We start from the raw sequence: 21743 nt of genomic DNA on the forward strand, positions 1-21743 counted from the left end.
CTTGGCTGAACAATCAGATCCCTACAAACTGTGTTTTCCTCAGGTGTGCCTGACTGAAGATCTGGGTTTTGGGGTTTTTTTGCTTTATATTGGATGACATGAGAACAAGAATGCCTGGAATACGTACTTGTTTCAGGCGTTGGTACAAGTGTCATCTTTGGGGAGCCTTTCCTTCTAATGCTGTTTTGTATTGTGAAACAACTTGTAAGCTGTATTTAAGTGTGCAGGTAGGCTTTGTAAGTACAAAAAAGGAAAAGAAACTGTCATAAATACCTAATTCCCTACCCCAAGTCATGTTTCATATTGAATGGTTTGTAGCAAGAGTATCACAAGCCTGACAATCTGGGCAGATTCAGAGCTTTCAACACATTCACAATGGGCTAAGATGTGACCAGTTTCTTTAAATCAAATCTTTGTAAACAGAGGTGGAAGCAAAGAAAGCTACTCAGTGTGAATTCTTCTCCCTCTTCACATGCTTGTTAATCTTGTTGGAATGATCAGATAGCCTGTAGCTATTTAAACATAGGTTGTTTTGAGGGCTGAAGTGATCACAGGAGTTCAGGAACTCCTTCAGAGGGAGGATCACGCAAGAGGAAGCACAGAGTATAGAGAAAGAACCAGAAGATGGGCATGAAAGATCAAGTGTTTGCCCTTCTGAGGGCCAGGTTTCCCTTTCCAGACGTTGATTTTTCAGGGTACTAAACAAATAATAACAATGAAATTAACTGTGCAAACAGCAATGTTAGTTCAGCTACTCCACAGTAACTTTCTTGCTCCATGTGCTTTCACTTTACAGTATGTTGCAGTAAATTAAAGGCAGCTCAAGGTGATTTTCTCTGTTAATGAAAAGGGAGATACCTTACTTGAATAGAATCATAAGAGGTCAGGCACACACAAGGGCATTTACTGTGGATCAAGTGGTATTTGATACTTGAATTTTCACATGCAAGTTATTTCACAAGTGTTGTCATTCTTGAAAAACATGAATCAAGCTCTGCTTTGTGTACAGGATGTCCAACATCTGTAGGATAACTGAAAGTGTTGTCTGACTGAGCAGTGTTGGACTGTGGTGTTCTGTATTGCTTGCCTTGCATCCAATTCACCTTGTATCCAATTCTTAGACACATTTAAATGACATGATGGATTTTACTTTCTTTTCAATCTCTTTCTTAGCAAGTGTTTGCATCTCCTAGCAAACATCCAATGGACAGCAAAGGCGAGGAGTCAAAGATCAGCTACCCCAACATATTCTTCATGATTGACAGTTTTGAAGAGGTGAGTTTCTTGCTGCAATAGCAGATTTTTGTCCTGTTCTAGTCTTATGTCCTGATTAGCTATATTCTTGTACCTTTGGAGTAAGTGTTCTGATCTAAATGAGGGTTATTTTCAAGTAGTTTTTATCCAGTAGTTATAATTTTATTTTGTTTGACCGTGGGTGTTCTTTACTGTTTGAAATCTGAGCTTGAAGTTGGATTTTGGCATATGTCTTTATAGTAAGCTAAAGCAAGACAGACTGATGTGACATCTGCTTAACTCAGATTTGATTCAATGCTTTTATTTTTTTTTTAATTTTCTGTTGAAAGGGTAGGGTGGAGCTTACAATTCCAATTTGCGTAAGTGCCTCAGGCCTAAGGAGAATCATGGGAGTCTGAATACATTTGAACTTTAACAGCTGCAGTTGGCCTTGAAGTGTTTCATCTTGCAATTTTGGCAGGTTTTCAGTGACATGACTGTGGGAGAAGGAGAAATGGTCTGTGTGGAGCTGGTGGCCAGTGACAAAAGCAACACCTTCCAAGGCGTGATTTTTCAGGGGTCCATCCGCTATGAAGCACTCAAGAAAGTCTATGACAACAGGGTAAGGCACCTTTGAAAGGCAACACCCTCTGCAACAATGAGACTGACCACATTTTTAATTTTCTGCTGAGGCTGATAGCTTTTCATCCTGCTAAATCATCTGCATTGTACTTTGTCCTTTTTGGCTTTGAAAGCTACCTGAAAGCTAGTGGGTTTGGCTCAGACAGCTAAAAGTGTTCAGGTCAGGATATATTACTCTGGTGTTTGCCAGAAAGAGAAAAACTGGTAAGTAGCCAAGAGAAGGACACAGGAATGGATCTGAATAACAGAGTTCTGGGAGCCCTTTCATTTTCCTGAAAGGTCATAGATCTTTCTAGTTACTTCAGCAAAGCATGTTTTACAGGGACATCTTAAATTCTGATAACTACCTTGCTATATGTAAAACATGTTTTTCTTCAGTTTCTTTTGTACTCATGGTATTTTCAACAGGTCACTGTAGTTTCACAGCCACAAAAGGAAGCTTTATTTGCTTTCCTGTAGTAAAATGAAATGTCAGCACTTTCAGCTTCAAATTCAGCATTTAGTGCTGAAGTCAGTGCAAGAGGCAATAAACCTCTCAGATGGCTATGAGGACAGTCTCAAGGGTTTTAAAAAGAAAACACAAACAATGAAACACCACCAACATCTACTGTGACTGTAAACTTAATTTCCCTTTCTTCCTACACTTTTCAGGAGAGATCCTGAATAATTTCCCTTCTTCCTATTTAAATGTGAGTGGTTTATACTCTTAAAGCATTTTTTTGAGAGAACATGAAGCTGAAATTGTTTCTGTATCTTATGGTCTCTCACAATCAGCTGATGGGTTATTAAAATAGAGGGGCATGCAAAATCACTGAAGTCAAAATGAAAAGAAAGCCTTGTAGTGGAAAGACAAGATTTGGTGTGGTAGTGTCACCTTGTAGCCCAGGAATATCCTGTTTGACCATGCCACTATCTTTCATTGTTTTGATAGATAGAAAAACAAATTGTTAGATCTTCAAATACTCAACTGTGGCTGAGGGAAAAACTTGAAATTTGACCTTTCTTTTAATCAAACAGAAGCAAGTTCTCTATGCTTTTGAACGTTACTTGATTTCAGTTGTGTCCATTAATTCTTACTACAGCATGAACTGTGTACTGTACACAATGAGCATCTTGGCCCTTTCAGGCAGTAAACAGCTGAAAGTTGGGTTAAGTAGAACTTAACCATAAGTTAAAGTGGTTTATATCACTGTGCAAAACCTTGACTGTTTTCACAGTGGTCTGTTCCTTTTTTCAGTTCCCAGTTCAATTTTCAGTTCAGTTGTGTTAACTGGAAATTGAGCCCTTCTCTTTGTTGGAAGGTTCAAAAGTTGTCAGGGTTTTGTGGTGAGCAATGAGATGCAGGTTGGTTGTGCATGGGGACTGGGTATTTGTGCTTTGGGCTTGACAATATGGACACAGAAATGTCATATGGACGCATGAACTGACTTGCCAGAAAGCAGGGACAGAATTGTGCAGTGCACTTTGATAGTTTGGGGCATCTTGTGTGCATGTCTGCTGTTTTTTGGATTTAAGTGAGTGTCCCTGCACAGGCTTAGTTGTGCCATGTTGTATTGGTCTGGATAAAAAACCTTTTATTTTATCTAAGTGTGCCATTAGGTAACACTGCTTTTTTTGAGGGTGGCTGAAGAAGCTGATTCTTCTCTTAGCCTCTGTGTTTCTAGCTGTAAAATTACTTCCCTTTTGGAAATCTCTTCAAATTGTGGTTTAACATGCTTCTTCAGAATCAAGATAATTATCATTATCCACTGTGTTTTTGACTCATTCTTAGCTAACTGCTTTCAGACAATGTTACTTTTTTGAAAAATGTAGATGATGACATTACATGGTTTTCTCTCCTGTCTTGATGCGTTGTAGGTGAGTGTTGCAGCTAAGATGGCTCAAAGAATGTCTTTTGGCTTTTATAAATACAACAACATGGAGTTTGTCCGAATGAAAGGGCCACAAGGGAAAGGACATGCAGAGATGGCAGTGAGTAGAGTTTCTACGGGTGACACTTCACCATATGGGACTGAAGAAGATTCAAATCCAGAATCCCCAGTGCATGAGAGAGTAAGTAGCAGACAGAAATACTGGTGGTTAACCATGAACATGTTTTGTTTCAAAGCCAGGAGATGGAGTGAAGCTGAGATTAGCTTGCATCAGGGCTCTGAACTGTTTTTTGCCTGTGTATATTTTGAAATTACATAGTGCATGCAGATGCATTTTTAGTAGTTTCCCTTGAGCAAATACTGAATACGGAGATGACTGGATGATTCATACTTCTGGAGGAGTGTTTTGTTGAAACAGCAGCAATGTTGATGCCAGGGAAAGTGATGGATCTGCCTGTTTTCTATGAAAATTAATAGATTCCATTTCTGTATGAGATGGGAAGATGGGATTTACCTAGAAATGTGGACTTTGTGTATTACGTAGGTTGCTTGCTATACCTCCCAGGAAATGGTACTATTAGGAGATTCAGTGCCACCAGGGAATGCTGCCAGTGTGAAGCCTATATAATATTAAAGCAAAGATTACTGCTCTAGATGCAGTACCACATATGCTTACACATATGCTTGATTTCAATGCAAGTGCAGTAAAATACCAGTAGGTTCAGTCCATAGATGCTGATTTAGTTGTTACCTCTGAGGCTTGTTTTCAATTAAGGCATTACACCTGGGCAATAGTTATTAGACAACATGCCTTCAAAATAGCTGCACAGATGTGTGCTGACATGGGCTGGGATGTTCTTGATGGATTCTAGTCTGGTTTCCTGCACAAAATAGCTCCCCTGTAATTTAAAGGCCTGCAGGACTGCTTCTCAAGGTCTCCATGCAAGCTGTGTGATTTGGTTTCTGGCTTCCTAAAAGGGAAAATGAGCTGCCAGCACAGAGCTTGTTAGCTGGATGTGCTTGCTTTCTGCCAGAGGGATGCAGCTTGGAGAAATCAGACCTGGAGGAATTTCCTGAACTTTTGGCTCCAAGACTTCCAGTGTCAAGTGGAGAATGTCAGAATACATGTGAATAATATATTTATCATTGCTTTTTGCCAATGGTTTTAATACTAATTTCTCTGTTTCAGGTTTTCCTTCCAGGTGTGATATTAAATGGTTACAGAATTAAAAATAGAGAGAAGCACAAATTACAGATCAAGTACACTAAAGACAGAATTAGTTGGGCGATAGGATGCTTCTGTTTGGGGTTTTGGAGTGACTCTTTTGTGGGTTTTGTGTTGGTTTTGGGGGGCTTTTTTGTTTGGTTTTGTTTTGGTTTTGTTGGGTTTTTTAGGTTGGTTTGTTGGGGGGGTTTTGTATGTTTATGATAGATGGACAACATAGAGTGCTTCTGCACCATCCTGGCTTATTTGTCATCCTCATTCACATGTCATCTCCCTCCTTACTTTTATGGACAGATATGAACAATATCAATTCTCATCTCAGGAAGAGTTATGGGATTATTAAGTTACCTTTGTGAAGAGGGAAGGATGAGGTAGAAGCTTTTCACCTCCATCAGCAGAGTAGCTATCTTTTTTCTTTTTTTTTTCATTTGAAATGAAACTATTAAAATATTATTAGCAAACCCAGTACATTAGCACTGCATTCCAATTCATTCTGAAATAGTTATGTTTTGCCATTATTGTGGCTGGTCATCATTGCACAAGAGCAACTGCTGCTCTGAACAATGGGTGTCCCTAACCTGTGTTGCATCATAGACACAATTACACTCTTCTATTTGTCATCCCTTAGAATAACCAAATAATCAGGGGCCTTTCAACTTGTTTTTCCCCATCTCATATGGAAATATGATATAAATGTAATTGTACCTTAACTTCACTTTTGTGTCAGCATCTTGGGTTAAGTAATTGCCTTGTGACCCTTCTTCACAGAGACACTGACCTTTCACAGTAATCCATGTGACATCCTTCAAAGCAGGGGAGCTACTACCCTCTGTTTGCCAAAAAAAAAAAAAAAGAAAATGCACAATTTTAGTATTTCCAATACAATGCGTTCTTAGCTTATTTAGTCTCCTGAATTTCAACATGCAAAAGAAAGATTGACATTCCTGCTGTCTAAATGATTAATCTGCCTTTTGTTCCTTCACCACAATGAATCCTTGTCAAAAGTGGTAGCTGAGAAGAGAGTTCTTCATTATTCATGTATCAGTCGAGGGTGATGATATCAAAGTAGTTTCATCTTGATGAGTATCTTGAAGCTGAGATGACTGGATGTTTTCTGGCCACTCTGCTAAAACATACACCTAGGCACCAGTCATGATTCTGACTTTTACACATGACACTCCTGTGGCACATATTAGATTGATTATTCCTTACCAGCAGCACAGAACTTTTTTAACAGACCTTTCTCCTGTTTCCCTTTCAGGTCACTTCTTTCAGCACACCGCCAACCCCAGAGCGCAACAACCGCCCATCCTTTTTCTCCCCATCCCTCAAGAGAAAAGTGCCCCGGAATCGAATTGCTGAGATGAAAAAATCCCACTCAGCAAATGACAGTGAGGAGTTCTTCAGAGATGACGATGGTGGAGGTGAGAGAAGTGATGGCAGCTGAACAGATTTGTCTGGGGAGGGCACAGAGCTATAGAAAGAGGTCCAAATGCTGCATGTTACAAACAGTGTGGAAAAACCTAGCTCCACAGAAGGTCCAGTGCCAGTGGGCTTTGGCATCTGTTTGAAGGTTGAAGACCAACGATTCCTACATATGTTTAAAACTTACCTCAGCCTTCTGAGACCCATTTGAGAGAACTCTGAGCAGGAAAGATCCTTCTTTCATAAAAACCATACTCTATGGTGGCACTCTTCCAGATATCCCGGTGTAGTGAGGTAGAGCACACTCTTATGGACAAGTTCTTTTGAATTCCCTAATTTGATCCATAGAATTCCCTAATTTGATCCATAGTTGGTTCAAGTTGCTGAAAAGGTATTTGCTTGCACTGTCTTTGGATCACTTTTGAACTCTAAAAAGAAAACCTGATGGGTTTATTTATAGAATGGTTTTAACACCCTGTGGAGCTTCCTTTGAATTCTAGTTACTTGGTGTGAAGCAAGCAACAAGATAAAAAAATGTCTGATTCAGAATACAGTGTATAAAGCCAATCATACTGCAGTTTTATTAGATGGGAACCTCACAAACATTAAAGTCCAAACTGCTTTTCATATTTTTAGAAACAATTTTATAGAAAAGTAAAAGAATTAACTCTCTGTTGGCATACCAGTGCAAAGGTAGTTTTTAGATCACAAGTTCTGTTGGTAGAAATGAAGGTACTACCTATCAGTGTACTGGACCAATATAGCTAACAATGAATTGCATTTCTAAAAAAAAGGGGCAAGTGGTAATGCTTAAGTCAAATTCTGTGCAACTTAAACTTGTAACTAATTCAGAGGTTCATCAATAGAAACCTTCTCGTGATTTTTTCCTTTTTGTGTTGTCAAAAGGTATTTTTGTTCAAATGAGATATATTTTAGCATGTTTTACTAGACAAAGTATAGGGCTTGGGTTAACTACTGCATAATGTGGGGAGAAGGGCAGCTTTACCTGATGGAGCCCTGCTTTTGATATCTGTCTCCTGGAGCCTGCACAGCGTAGAATGGAGTTCAAGGCATTTATGCAGCAGTCCTCATATGTGATGGCAGTGTCTGCTTAAGGATTGTTTTGCAGGATCTCATCCTAGTATATCTAATCATAATGTTGAATACTCTTACTGTTTTCATTTTCTTTTCCTTCTAGTATGTTATATCAGTAAACAAATTCCAAGTTTTCCTCATAGCAAGTATATAAAATACTGAGAAGTGTAGTTTCACTTTATTATAAATATTTTGACCTTATTGTTCCTGGTCTTAAAAATCAATAGGCAAGTATTTTAACAGCTAGGAAGTTTATTATATTCAAAGTTGAGATTTCTACAAGGAGAAGTAACCAAAACCAGGTTTCTTTACAAATTTCAAAAACTTGAATGTCCTTATTGGTGTTTGCTCTCGCTTCAGAGGCAAAAAGCCAACTTCAAAAAGCCCATCATTGGATGAACTGTAGAAACAGAGATATTTGGGTGCATTTTGGCTTTGTGAGTGGAGGAAAACTTGGTCATCTAAAGATCAGCAGTGTTCTTGATCTTTCTAGTGCCACTGCAGACCTTCCCCCAGTGCAGGCAGACCTGTTGTGGATTGGGGCAGCCCAGGAGGGCCCACTTGACTCACTTTTGATGTGTGCAAGCAGAACTCTGCTTATTCCATCTACTGGAGTCGCAGCCTTTTGACTTATCACTGAAGTCCTCCTGGCATAGTGCCAGTGTGTAGGAGGAGGGAATAGACTGCTTGGTTTTACACATTTATAGGGGAAGGAGTGAAAGCAAATTCAATTCTTGTAGCTCCTGCCTTTTTATACATCTTGCCAGAGTATCTGCCATCATGTATTTTTCCTGTGGTAGAACCTCTTTATGTAGATCAGGACTTTAAACAGATTAGTCCCAGAATTTGGGTAGCTCTGAACCAGAATTGTTGTGTCTACTTCAAATTCTGCTTTTAGCACTGTAGGACAGAGCTGAGTTTTACAGGGAAATGGAGGGCAAGTTTAGCTCAAAATATATAATGCGTGTTCTTCACTGTGGCAGAGACCAGCAGCTGTAAAAACCACCTCTAGTCTACAGTGGATTCAGCATCCTTTTGTTTTAAAAGTTATTTGTGGACCTCTAAGCTAATGATGTCAAGAATGACACTGCTGAAGAGTCCCAGGTTTGATGTGGAGGATGCATGGAAGTCTGCAGTAAACTGGATTATTAATGATGACTCTTCCCCTGTCCCATAGATGTCCATTTTCTTCATAAGATAAAATTTTCTTTTTCTGCACTTCTGAATTTCTGCATGAGTAGCCACCTAACTGTAGTAATATCCTATTGTTTTGCATATGAGAGGAAGCTGCATTAGTATTCTTTCTATGTAGTGTGGTAGCAAAGTCTTCATTCCCTCTCCTGACTGGTCTCTTAATGGTTTACAGCTGCTGCCAGCTACTGATAGAATTCGGTATCTTCAATGTAAATGGTGAATTCTGTGCTGGGCAGGATCTGAGTGATTTACAGAAAATAAAAATAGTAATAATAGTGACTGGCATGTGATTTCTCTAGGCAATGAATGGTAGTGGGTTTTTTCTTTTTTTTTGACTTTCAGAAGCTTTCCAATAAAGCAGGTCTTCAGGTCTTCCAATAAAGCATGGAAATTATAATTGCTTCTAAGCTGGTGTCTTCTGCCTTTACAGATCTGCACAACGCGACAAATCTACGGTCGCGGTCCTTATCTGGAACGGGACGATCTCTGGTGGGCTCTTGGCTGAAGCTGAACAGAACAGATGAAAACTTTCTACTCTATGCACACTTGACTTACATCACTTTGCCATTGCATCGAATTTTAACAGGTGAATTTTAATGTATATTATTATCAGTCCCCTGTGTTATGAAGTTATGATCCCAGAGCAATGTGAAGTCCTGTCTCTTAACTCTGGCAGATCCTTACAACTGTTACTTCCTCTAAGAAAATATTTTTGCTTCTCCCCACATCCAGAAGATGGGATGATTTCTGAATAGCTTTGTCTGGACTGTGGGCTTTTGATCAGCATCTACTTTTTCTTGTCTAGGTCTAAAGAGAAGACACATCTGAAAACCAAGCCAGTGACGTAGTGATTATTTCTAGACTGTTCCTGAAAGACAGCTAGAAGAAAAGGGGTCAGGAAATCTGTTAAACAGGCTAATCTGCTGGTAAAAGAGATGAGAAGATAGCATGGGTATTAATGTCATGGGTTGTATTATGCTACTGTAATAGTAACAGCTGCAGTCCTGTCCTCTTTGACAGGCTGAGATCTCCGAGTCTGTTTTAAAGGTAGAGTGGCTCCTCCCTTACAGAGCAGGAAATTATAGCTAATATGGTAGAAGTGGAAACTATACTTAGCAAAGAGGTGTTTCTACATTTGCCTTTTCACTTCATGTTTGAGATTTATTTCAATTTAGATGAAACTACAGATTCCAGTAAAAGATGATCCTCTAATTAAGGGTGAATTTTGATTGTTTCAGCAAAATACATGATTGTTCCATATGATAATTGTGTTGATAATCTTACGGCGAGTTAGCTGGAGTTAAGCTCAGTAACTTACCACAGGCATTTTGAAGTTCACAGAAGATGTATTGTTCCTACTGTCTTCTAATACTTGCTCAAGTGGGTGGCATAAATGCCTCTGTGCTCAAATATTTGCTTTGAGCTTGAACATCCTTTCTGAGACTTAATTTGTTTAACATCCTGTTGCTTTAGTTGGTGCATACATTGAGATGCACAGAAATAGGACATGAAATGTCTGGGCTGTAAGGCAGAATTTTAATCTGTAGTTTTTGACTCCCCACGTTTGCTTTAGCTTGGCACATTGGGTAGAGCTCGTTTCCAGTGACTTTTTGTAATTAATGCATTTGTACCAGTGATTGCTTCCCAGCAAGCAGGAGCATTAGACATGGGGCAGGGTGAAGAGGGAAAGATGCTCATCTCCCTTGAGTAGTTCAGGAAGCCTGTAGTAGGAAATGAAAATCCCAGTGGTAGTGATCAAAGTACATTTTAAAATGTGTGGAGTTTATACATATTGATAAGATTTCCTTTGCTCTGAGCTTTATCTCTGTGCTAGATAATCCCAGCTCTCTGTGTGTCCCTGTATGTCAGAAGCTGCAATCCCTTAATCATCTTTGTGGTCCTCCAGTGGACTCACACTGCTGTGTTTCAAGCTTTACAAGTGTGGCCAGAGCCCTCTTGAGCCTGTGGATCAATTTTCACTCACGTCATCCTCTTTGTGCAGCTGTATGTGAGCAGCCTCTTAATTAAGCATGTGTTCCCATTTCCCATACTCTTATTCTTTCTGTAGCCTTGAGAACGACCTGGCTACCCAGTTTCCAGATATTTCTATGTGCTGCTGTGCCAGTACATGGTCTTTCTGAGTCTAGAAATGTAGGCTTCAGGGTATGGAGTTGATGAAACAGTTGAACTATTTTTGCCCACATCTTCAGAGCCAGAAGTCTTTTTAAAGGTCTTGGGGATGGTGCATTTTTCTCTGTTGAAGAAAAGGGAGAGACCCTTGGCATTTCCTGTAGCAGCACTTCCATTTGTTTCTCTGGAAGACTTTGCCACTCTGTCTGACACATGTTGCTTCATCTCACTATAGATGATACATAGTGCATCATTCCTCATCTCTGGGTGGTGGGATATGTTTGTAGCTTTACCATTTCTCAACCAGCATTCAGCTGGAGAGGAATTAAATTGGACCTTATTAAGCAAAGGCACATACCCGTGTTTTGAATTCCCTTCGTGGCACAACGGGGTGGAGCGTGCTGCAGCCCACGGTTGCATCTTCAGTTCTTCGTGGTTTTTTGGTACTGTGGCTACTTTCAGGAGGTTCCTAAGTTTGCTGTCTCTCTTTGTTTCTCTCCCTTGCCCAGATATCCTGGAAGTGCGGCAGAAACCAATTCTGATGACATAGCAGAGAGCGGGCACTGCCTTGGAGCCTTGTTGCCAAGTGCCTAACCACAGCGGTTTTCTGTGCTAACACTACCATCTAGTGTCAGGAACATAAACCTCCGCAGGAAAAAGGGAAGTCCAAGAATACCAGCCGATCAAAAAGTGCCTCTTTCTTCCTTCCTCTGCTGTCGCACACCGTATGCACACTTGTAGTCCATCGCTCGAGTGTTTCTGACTGGAGGAGGACTTTCAGCAAGATACCACGAGAAGGGGCAGTGTTTAAAAACAAGTCAGCGCTTTATGGACAGTTTGTTACTGTGTTTACTTTCTAAGAAACCAACAATATGTACGCAACGTGTTAAACTTTATATTCTTTGAGAGAAACAACCAGAGAATTTCATAATGATGAAACGTCGTTCCATACCCATACACTCTTCTTGTTGGTTTGGCTTAATGTGTGTGTGAGCGTGTGTGCACAAGTGTGGGGATCGAAGGGACAGGAGAATAATTCCCTGCTGAGGGAGGAAAAGGAAAAAAGATGCTACAAAGATACATTGCCATTTTGGTACTTGCAGCGGGTCACTTCAAAGCTAAAAAGAGTTATGGAAATGTTCCCATTTGTTTGTGTGTCAGTGTTAGGACAGGTGAACTCCGCTGACAGATTTCCATATTTACCAAAGAACAGCAACATTTTCATCCTCAAGAACTGGCTAAGCAAATGAGCCAGTGAAAAGAAGGCTAAAATGTGCTGCTACAGTAAAGCTGAGGTTCATATCCTGAACTAATGCTGCTTATTTCTGTTTGCTGAGTTGACACGAGTTTGAGTCTAGAGTGGAAAAATTGAAGGCTGTAATTGGACTCCAGAACCTAAAAACCTTACCAATAGCATGCACTGGACTTCAGACTATCTAGAGTCATCCTTACTGTAGCGTTTGTAGCCAAGGAGGGCATGAGAGCAGCTTGCCTGGATTCTTCTTCTCCTGGTGGTGTTCTGCTGTACTGTTCCGTACGGAAGTGTGGAGGTTTTCCAGGGAGACAAAAGACTGAAATGTAATTCTGCTCTGAAAAGTGACTAAAAATAGCATAGTGGAAGGTCTGAAAACTGTGTGTCAGGACCTCTCAGGAAATAAGCTTTATGTTTACAGGTAAAATAGAGCTTTCTCTAAATAGCAAAACTCTTCTGTCCTTGGTATTTGAAAGCTAAATGATTGAATACTGAGACTACTGCAGTCTGGTTCACTGTTTTGATATAGGAGCCAGTCAATAGTTCAGTTTATTTATGACTGCATAACTGGCATAGCAAAGAGTGGGGTAGCATGTCACTTAGAGTGTGTGATGCTTCAATATGCACAGGGAGAGAGTGAAGAATGCCATTTTTGTCACTTTTCAGACTCTGAGCACGTAAAATTAACACTGTTGCCACAGTCATCAAATGGCTTGTGCTCTGAGCCTGGACCTTTTGTCTTCCTCATAGCTGGCTTTTCCCAAAGTGCTTTGTTGTATTCTCTCACTAGCATCTGATGAGTTAACCTCTCAAATAGGACTTTCTGCTTTTTTTCCTCAGGACAGGTTTCATGGGAATAGTGCCACGTCATCATAAAGTTAGACTAACTATATCATTCAGCCCAACATGGTGAATCCAGCATGGTAAGGAGGTCTTTTTATTATTTTTTTTTAATTATTTGAGGCTAGGCTTGGAAGCAGTCACCCTAGTGCAGGGTGGTGGCAATTCTAACAATGACAGCATGAGTGCATGACAGAGCTGGCTGACCAGTTTTTAGTTTGTTTCACGTCTGTTGCAACAGCATTAGGAAAAAAGTTAACTTTGCCATTACCAGCACAGCCACTTTTCACCTTGCAGTCTTTGCACTTTGCTTCACGGGGGAGTGTGCTGTTGTGCCTGTGTGTTGAGGGTGTTCACATGGTCTAACCTGAGGCACATTTCCTTGCTGAACAGGGGAAGAGTAAGAGTCCTGAATCAGCAGCTGAAGTGGCCTCTCAAAAACTTGCTAGGCAGCTGAGATGCTTACCTGAGGTCTCCAGGTTGTGTGCCTAATGTCACTTAGTACAAATATTTTCTCCCCTATGCTCGTGCTAAACTGCTCTTCAACTAGAAGACCAGTCCTACTCTGAAGCTTCTCAAGATGCTCCTTACTGGGCACTTTCATGCTGCTGGGCTGGGCAAATCAGTGCTCAGATTTTCTTAATGTATTCATTGGAGAAAGAAGGGAGAGAGGGTTAATATTTGTACTCTTATTGACAACTGATACTTTTCAAGCAGACAGAGGAATAACACATGTGAAAAGGAAATGTATCCAGATTGGAACCCCAGTGGTAGGTGCCTAAATACTGCTCAGTTGACAGTAATTTGTTGTGCTTTCCTGGTATTGTGTATTACATTTAAGTAGTTTAATGTCATGTGATCTGAAAGACCAAGCAAATCTTGCTGTGTAAGATATCAGAGCAAATGAAGAATGATGCTAAACTAGAATGTTAATATAAAGGCAACATTTCAGACAGTTCAGAACCCACATCTATTATGCAGGAGGCATAATTATTGTCTGCTTTGTTACATGTATGTGGGTGGATTTTAATGTCTGGTCTTTGAGGGGATGCGATGTAAATGTCCTAATAATAAAAGTCAACTGATTTATTGTATCCTGCTAGTGGATATGCTATAGGTATGTTGAAAACTCACCTTTTTTAGTATAAAAGGGCTACATGAATGCCCAGATGGACATCCACTGAAAACTGAATTCAAAAAGACAACTGAATGTCAAAAGTGCTTTTTGGAAAGCAAGTAGATGTGCCAGATTCGCAGTTACTCCTTTTCTAAACAACTCACTTAGACTCCCTATGTGTAGCCCCTGCTACCCACTTTGTTATCAAGTGAGGAAAGCAAATTCTGCATTTTGTTTTCCTCTTAAACATACTCTTGAAATAATAATTTACTATCCTTGTAGATACAGAATTACAAGGAAGGTGGTCAGAGTTTTGCTTGGGGCATGAGGGTGGAGCTGGGCCCTTAATATGCTATTGCACTATACCAAAAAAAAAAAGAAAAGAAAAGGGAATGTTAATAGGAACCTCTCACCCTTTTAATTCGGAGGGGTTTTAATTCTGTAGCTCCTAAGCAGTAAATCATTTTGAGCTTCTCTTGGCCATTTAAATAATTGCTGAGGAATGAACTGGCATGTTCTGCATGCCATAGAGGCTGTATGACTGTCGATGTCTTAGCTGTTGGAACACAGTGGTTTTCATTAGTTATGTTGATGCTTGAGAAAGCAGCATGGTCAACAGATTTGAGAAGCTTTGCAGAACAGGTTTATTTATAGACTCCCACCATACCTCATTACTCAGTTAACTTCTTCCATCCTTCTGCCCATTCGCTCCCTCTGGAGATGGAGGCTTACCACTTGAACTATCCGTAGAAGATGTATATTAATAGATGTCAAATGCAAGGATATAAATCTTTTCACCCTTAGCAGGTTTTTCACTGCTGTACATTTAGCAACTAAAAAGCCTTTGTTTTTTAAAGAAAGCTCTTAAATCAGTTATTTTGTATTAGCAGATTATTGCTCTGCCTTAGAGAGAAATGTGTAGGGGAAATCACTCTCTTATTGCCAACCAGCACAGGCTGGGTTCCAAGTCTCCTTGTAAAAGAAGAAGCCATTTTTAGAAATGCCACAAATCTTTCAGCTGTCTTGGCTAATCCTGTTTGTATGAGTTCATGCTCCTTCTCGTTTTATTCTCCTGGTCCTCATTGTTTACAAAGCTTGTGCATGATGGACTCTAGATTGCTTTTACTCAGTTTTCTAGTTCTGGGCACAGAGTGCTTCTGCTTTCCTGAAAAGAGAATTCTTTGCACAGGTGACTTTTTGCAGTAGAGTGGTTTTGCCATAGTATATTCTTCCACCAGGTTTTAATTTACACAGTGAAGTCCCTGGCTCTGCAGACGTATTTCTTCTGGCAGCCCCTCATGTGCAGTATTCCATCTGGTCACTGAAGTTCTGTATGGATGTAATGTGGAGTCCACATAAATACTCTACACTTTTAGACTATTGACCTGCTTCTTGCCAAGCATTAATTTTTCCCTTTCCACATTCTGGCTTGTCCTGTATTTTTCAGTCTAAAGCCTCCCCTTATTAAAGATAGATATAAAATAAAATCTTCAAAAGTGCCTAAGCCCTGTTACTCAGTGGGGTTTAAGAACAAATTTTTATTTAGGAAATGAATGGAGTAGTTTTAAATTCTGTCTATGTTGTGTGTAGCAGCATCAAGAAATTACAAGCTTATAGTTCTTGGAAGAACAGGCCATCTCCTACAGACTCACCTTTTTTGTTTGAAAGACTCTCATGGTCTCCAGAGGTCATGGCTGAAAGCTCTGGAAAATGGGTTTCTTGTGATCACAGCAGTAGGATATCTGTGAACGCCTTATCTTGTTTTGTGAGGTATGACTGAAAGTGTGGTGCTGGTGTGAAAAAGTTCTGTGTTAGAATCCACTTAAAGGCATAGTGAAGTAAGTAGCTGTTACACCAAACCTGAAATGACAGAGTATTTTACATCAGAATGTATCTGTTTGGATGCTTGGTAAAGATAATACAAGGCTGCAAGAAGGTTATGATGTTGAACGTTCACTATGTAAATATATAAATATTCTGAGCCTAATTTTACCAGACTAACACATGTTGCATGGTTTGGGCTTTTTTTTGCCTCATTGATCATCGGTATTGATTAAAAGGTGATAGGTTGAAAGTCATGCTGGCACTGTACAGAGCCCTTTGAACAAAGAGCAAGGAGAACCTTTGTGCACCAATAATGGAGCTGACTTTGCATATGGCAGCAGTGAGGAAAGTGTTGGACCCTGCAGCCAATAAACAGACCTCTTAAACAACCATTAATGTTGTTCATAGTGTTTTCTCTTTACTGTGCTTCGTGATGTTTGAGTTTAAATGTATTCCTTACAGGCAGTAGGTGTAAACAGTGCCTTGACCCTCTGTAGCACCCATGGTAAGCATTGCCAGATACACCTTCCTAAGGCAAAGTGGCCTCTTGACTCTTCTTCATATTCCACTTTGAGCTTAGCCCAACTTCTGACTGCTGGCTGAATCTTTCAGAGATTGATTGTCTTAAATAAGAAGCTTTTGAAAGCATTCATAGCAGAGAAAGCATTACTGGAAACAGTACAAAAGCAGAAACTTAGAAATCATGGTCATAAACCTCACTTGCTTGGTTGGTTTTGCCAAATGACCTAGTGACAGAAAAAGGTGTGCTTGTTTTGGTTTTGTGTTTTAGCTAAATGTTGATGAGTCGGAAGATTGATTGCCACTTGCATCTTTTAAAAGCTTTCACAACTTCAATGGATGAATTTCATGAAAGTACTAAAAGAAGAATATTGCTTTAACAGTGTGGCAGTGTAACTTCACCTTGTTCAATAGAGTCCCTGCTTTGGGGTGTGAAGTTAACTCAGGTACTTGTGTCTTGGAGTGGTTTGTGTCTGGCCTGGCCTACTCTGGAGAAATGCTCCCTAGACATACTGTAATATTGCTTTATTTACAGGTTTATCATTAAGGTCTGATTTTACAAAGTAACACCACACTTGGAGATTGAAGAAAAAATATACACTTTTGCTAGAAATAGCTGCTTGCACACTTCTGTTGGAAATGTTGTTCCTTAAACTTGCAATTGAAGTTTGCAGATAGCAAAGGATTAAAATGCAGGAAGACTGTGGGTCCAACTTTCCATTGCCAGTGAGAATCAAGCAGTTGCAGATGCTACTCAGTAAAGAAAACATATTCAAGTACATCAGGGAAAGGATGAGTTATTTCTAGTTCTGTCCCCAGCTTGGTTGCTCACCAGGGGTAAGGATAGGATTCAGTGATTTCGTGATGGGACATAAATAATGTATGATTGGTTAAGCCAGAAATCACTTCCCTAAATCAAGCTGTCTGGCTTTTCCTGATAAGGTTAATGTTGATTGAGACAGTGGTGTGGAAACCAAGGTAGATGTGGCCCATTTCCTTGTTCAGACAAGACAGAGGTGTGTTTGTGCAAAAATTGTATTTACTTCTGTGTGAAGAGCATTGACTTCTTCCCTCTGCAGCACTTCTTCCATTGCAGAAGATAAAATTGGCCAGCCACATAGCTGTCATTGTACCTGCATGCAATCCCTGTACCCTGTGGCACCTACACAAAAAGAATTATCTTCCTTCATGGAGCAAAGGATGGATTGAGAGGTGAGAGAGCGAGGAGGTGTCCTACCATACAAAGCAGAGTGGGGCAGCTGCTGCCTATGGAGGTGTGAGTGTGCTGCTGAAAATGCTGAATGTCAGGCAGTAACATAAATTTGTGAATAATACACGTGCAAGTAGTTAACTTGCATGGTTCTGAACTCATTTCAGATAAATTGGTTAAAGAAAGGTGGGAATAAGAGTTTTAAAACCCTAATGAAATTAATGGAGCTGGCTGATAATTCACACAAAGAGCAAGTCAGCCTGAACCGTTCAGTGTACATTTAAAAAAGCCCTGTTTTGAAGCATTAAATCCAACTGCTGCAGTGTTTTCCCTGTTAACTATATGTGCCAAGATTCAGTTGATTCTGTTGATTTATAATTTAGTACTTCACAATATGGGATTACTCAACCTTTGCTTTTCTGCCTCCCATCTCCCCAAACATAAAAGTTGTTTATGGTTCTGTTTTTCCTGCTGGAGCAATACTGATGGGGAAATCCAGCAAAAACAGCTTATTAGACTACAGACTCTTCAAAGTCTCATGCTTGTCCTTTAATCCAGATGGAACCACTATGTTCATCAAACCCTAGGTCACTTAGAAACTTGCCTTAAACCTGCAACAAGTCTAGAGGGATTCCTTTGCTCCTGAAGTACAAGAAGGTTGGCAGAACCCACTCTGCTCATCCCTGCAAGATGAGTGCAAAGGATGTAGCAAGGAGCAAGAAGAGTTCCTCTTCCAAGTTTCCTTCTCAGGAAGAATTCTGTTAAGTATCTCCATGGTTAACCTGCCCAGCACATCAGGAGATCAGCATAGGCAATTGTTCTCAGTAGTAATTTCTGACTTCATTTTAAAGGTAAGGAACTGCTTACTTCGTGAACTGCCAAAATAATTAAACTTGGTGTATGATTTACTGTTTTCTCTTCAGTGTTAGGATTTCACTTTTTACAATGGAGAAACCGCCTGCAAGTTGTCCCTGGAATTGCAGTCAGCAGGATTGCCATTTGCAGGTGAATGCCCCAAGTGCCCATCAGTTCAGGTAGGACTAGCACTGACCATAATTTAAACAAAAAATTCTGTACTGAATGATGTCCTCTATGATACAAGGTAGTAAACCAAAGTCAGAGACTTTACTCAGTGGTACTGCATTGAGCAGGAAAGTTCTGTTTGTATCTTCAAAGTCTCTGCAGGTTTCCAGGGATGATCTGTGCTACCTCTCAGTAAAGGTATATATGTAAAGTATAATGTTCTTAATACCCACTAATATATAATGTAATGTAATGTATAATGTAATACCCACTAAACTGATGATGAATATGTAATTTTATTATAACACTTATTTGGGATGCTCAGGTGCAAATAAGCATTTTAGAATTAGTATGATGCCATTAAAAAAATAGGCTGTATACTACCCCAAGCTCAAATATCAGTGACTTCTTCAAACAATGTACATTTTTCTTCTACCTCTTCAGTCATCTTGTGCAGCCATTGGCTCTTGTGTGCTGCTCCTCCTTTATTTCATGGAGGTCACTCATGGGTGCTTGCAGTCACATTACCTGCAACTTATTCAGAAGTTTGTAATTCACTCATCTGCTGAATATCTAAAGAACTCTGTTCCTCTCCTCCAACTAAACTTGAGTTGTCCATCTGTCTGTCTTAAGATCTTTGTCTGAACCAAGTATTTTACCAAAGCAGGCTGTTTTGCCACACTTTGAGTCTGAACTTGTTCACAGCTACAAATATCCTGTCCTGTATGAGACTGTGGTACTCAAAATTACTTGGCTGGCTGTTGCTCTTCATCTGGCCTTCAGCTTTGTCTTGAGCAGGAGATTAATTACAGCAGGTAACCTGTCTGTCAGGGCATCGTTTGGACTGTGATTAAAGTTTTCTTGTCCCCTTCCCTCTTCTTCTACTTGATGATGTGTACATTGCCTTTAGCTTACATTTGATGTGCCTTACAGATGAATCAGTTCTGACTTCTATCTGACTCTGTAATTTGGTGTAATGCTGAGGGGTATTTCCCTGCTGGATTAGGAAAAAGGTTGATTTTGATGAATGAGGTCTTCTTGGAGTGTTGCATTTTCTTAGTTGGGATATTCAGGACTTGCTGTCTTCTGCACCGTTACGTTTGCCCTTTCCTGTCATGCAAGTTTTAATGATTAGCAAAGCATTAAGCATTAGATGTTCTCGCTTGCTCCAGCCTGACATAAGTAACAACCTCACTTCTGCTCTTGAAGGCTGTTACTTTGCTTTCTTTTTTCTATTGCTGCTGAAAACTAAGCAGATTCTGTAAGCAGTGCTGGCTGGTTGTTTAAGGAGGAAGAGATGTCTGAAATGTAGAACAATATCAACATTCCAAGTGCATGAAGTTGATTTTTGAGTTTTTGTTTGGTTGGGTTTTTGGCTTGGTTGTTTTTTGTTATAAGGTAGGATTTAAGTAGAACTAAGGTGCTTTGTTGATAACAACTGCATCCTTAAAGCTGCATCACAGGCTTTTAGATTTTCCCAGTCATTGTAATTGGGGCAGTGGTGATGGGGGATGTTTATACAGTCTTTGCTAACCAATAGTTGTATCCACATGCAAAGAAGCAGCTCCCATCTGAGGGCATAAAGTGGATTGCTCCAGATCTATAAAGAGGACTGAGGGAGGACTAAAGAGCATGATAAGGGCTAATAGCAGAATCCAGTCAGAGGACAAGCACTTTCGTGATCTCAGCAGTTCTGGTGCATTCAAAAGATGATCTACACTGTTCTTGACAAGTCTGTATTGATTTTTTTATCTTTTTTTTACTTCCCCATCTGCCTGTCACAGACTGATGAGGCAAAGAATCACACTGTGGCCTGGCTCTAGGACACTGCTTTTAAGTGAGACCCAAAAGTATGTTCTATATATGTCAGCAGGCAAACACTTGCTCTTATATCTTTTAATATTCTGAGTGGAGGGATTTTTAGAGGTCAATCTCAATGGTCATTCTCTTAGCAGGTAAAAGTTTCTCTTTAGTCAAAGGCAGCCCTGGCTCCTCCCTCAGAGCTGATTCAGCTCACTGACCCTGCAAGAGGAAAGCATTTTTGCTGACTGGACTCTCAGCAAGGTGACAGATGTCAAAGCTGCTTGAGGAAGGGGCAGGGGTGAACATTGCTGCTTTTAGCTGTGCAGGATTTTCCAGGCAGGAGTTCACCTGCAAGCATCTGATGGTAAAATTAATTTTATTAATACAATGTTGTAGAGTCAAAATGAAAGCGATACACAAGAGACACTTATCTCCCATTCATTTATTCACATTTTCAATGGATTTTTGTACACTTTCTCAGTGTAGAACTAATGAAAACATTGTTACATGACAAGCTATGTGAAACTTCAGTATCTACTGAAAAATTCAAGAGCAGTTTGTTTGAACTCAACTAACAATTAACAGTTGTCACATTCAGCATTTTCATTGGATTTATAACTAGCTCATGCCACTTTGAATTAGTTTGTCTGTTAATTTCTGCACGCAGGCACCAGCTACAAAATTTTAGCAAATGCAAAGAAGTTAAGGCATTGGAAAAGAAAGTTTTTAAGGACATTTTAAAGGTTACAGTGCTGCAAAGGGAGCTGAAGTTCTTAATAGTAAAGCACACCACCTCCTAATTGGTTTACATACTACAAGATGTTCATTTGAACTGGAACTTTAATTTAAACTTTCACATCCATCAACCAAAAGGGATTATAGAAACATGCTGTTGTGCTCCCAAATAGATAATTTTAAGTAAATTATTTAAAAAAACCCTGCAATTTAATATTCTAAAATAAAATTCAAACCAACAGTAATAAGCTTATTTGAAAGAAGCAGGTATCTTGATTTTTTTCCGTTCTGGGGAGGAGCGAGGGAAAGGAAAGATTTCTAAGCAACCAAAATTTCAAAATTACAGCAGAAGGGAGAATGCATGATCCATAAGACACTCCCAATACTTACGTACAGCTGAAACAGTGAAGGTATTAACACAAACAAGGGAGGAAACTTATGTCTTTAACATCAAGTATCTGATATCCAGCTGTTATGCCCAGTAACTATCTACCAAGATACAGGAATGCCTCACTGAGTTGGAATTCTAATGAAAATTCCTTCCTTGAATAGCACATAGCACTTTGTTACAAAGGCATTAGTATATTGATTTCCATGCTCCCCAC

At 39.8% G+C, this 21743-nt stretch overlaps 1 protein-coding gene across 2 annotated transcripts in view; it reads left to right on the top strand.

Moving 5' to 3' along the window:
* KIAA0930 (KIAA0930 ortholog) overlaps nt 1-16237 on the top strand; it is a 73815-nt gene extending 57578 nt beyond the window's left edge. For both annotated transcript variants that reach the window (XM_030455652.1, XM_030455656.1), the window contains exons 5-10: nt 1174-1275; nt 1715-1855; nt 3733-3927; nt 6233-6395; nt 9116-9271; nt 11325-16237. In XM_030455652.1, coding sequence (XP_030311512.1) covers nt 1174-1275; nt 1715-1855; nt 3733-3927; nt 6233-6395; nt 9116-9271; nt 11325-11365 — 798 coding nt within the window. In that variant the 3' untranslated portion in view covers nt 11366-16237. The remainder of the gene's footprint in view (nt 1-1173; nt 1276-1714; nt 1856-3732; nt 3928-6232; nt 6396-9115; nt 9272-11324) is intronic.
* Nucleotides 16238-21743: the final 5506 nt, after the last annotated feature.

This window comes from Calypte anna, chromosome 1, assembly GCF_003957555.1.
Source record: "Calypte anna isolate BGI_N300 chromosome 1, bCalAnn1_v1.p, whole genome shotgun sequence".
Taxonomy (NCBI): Eukaryota; Metazoa; Chordata; class Aves; order Apodiformes; family Trochilidae; genus Calypte; species Calypte anna.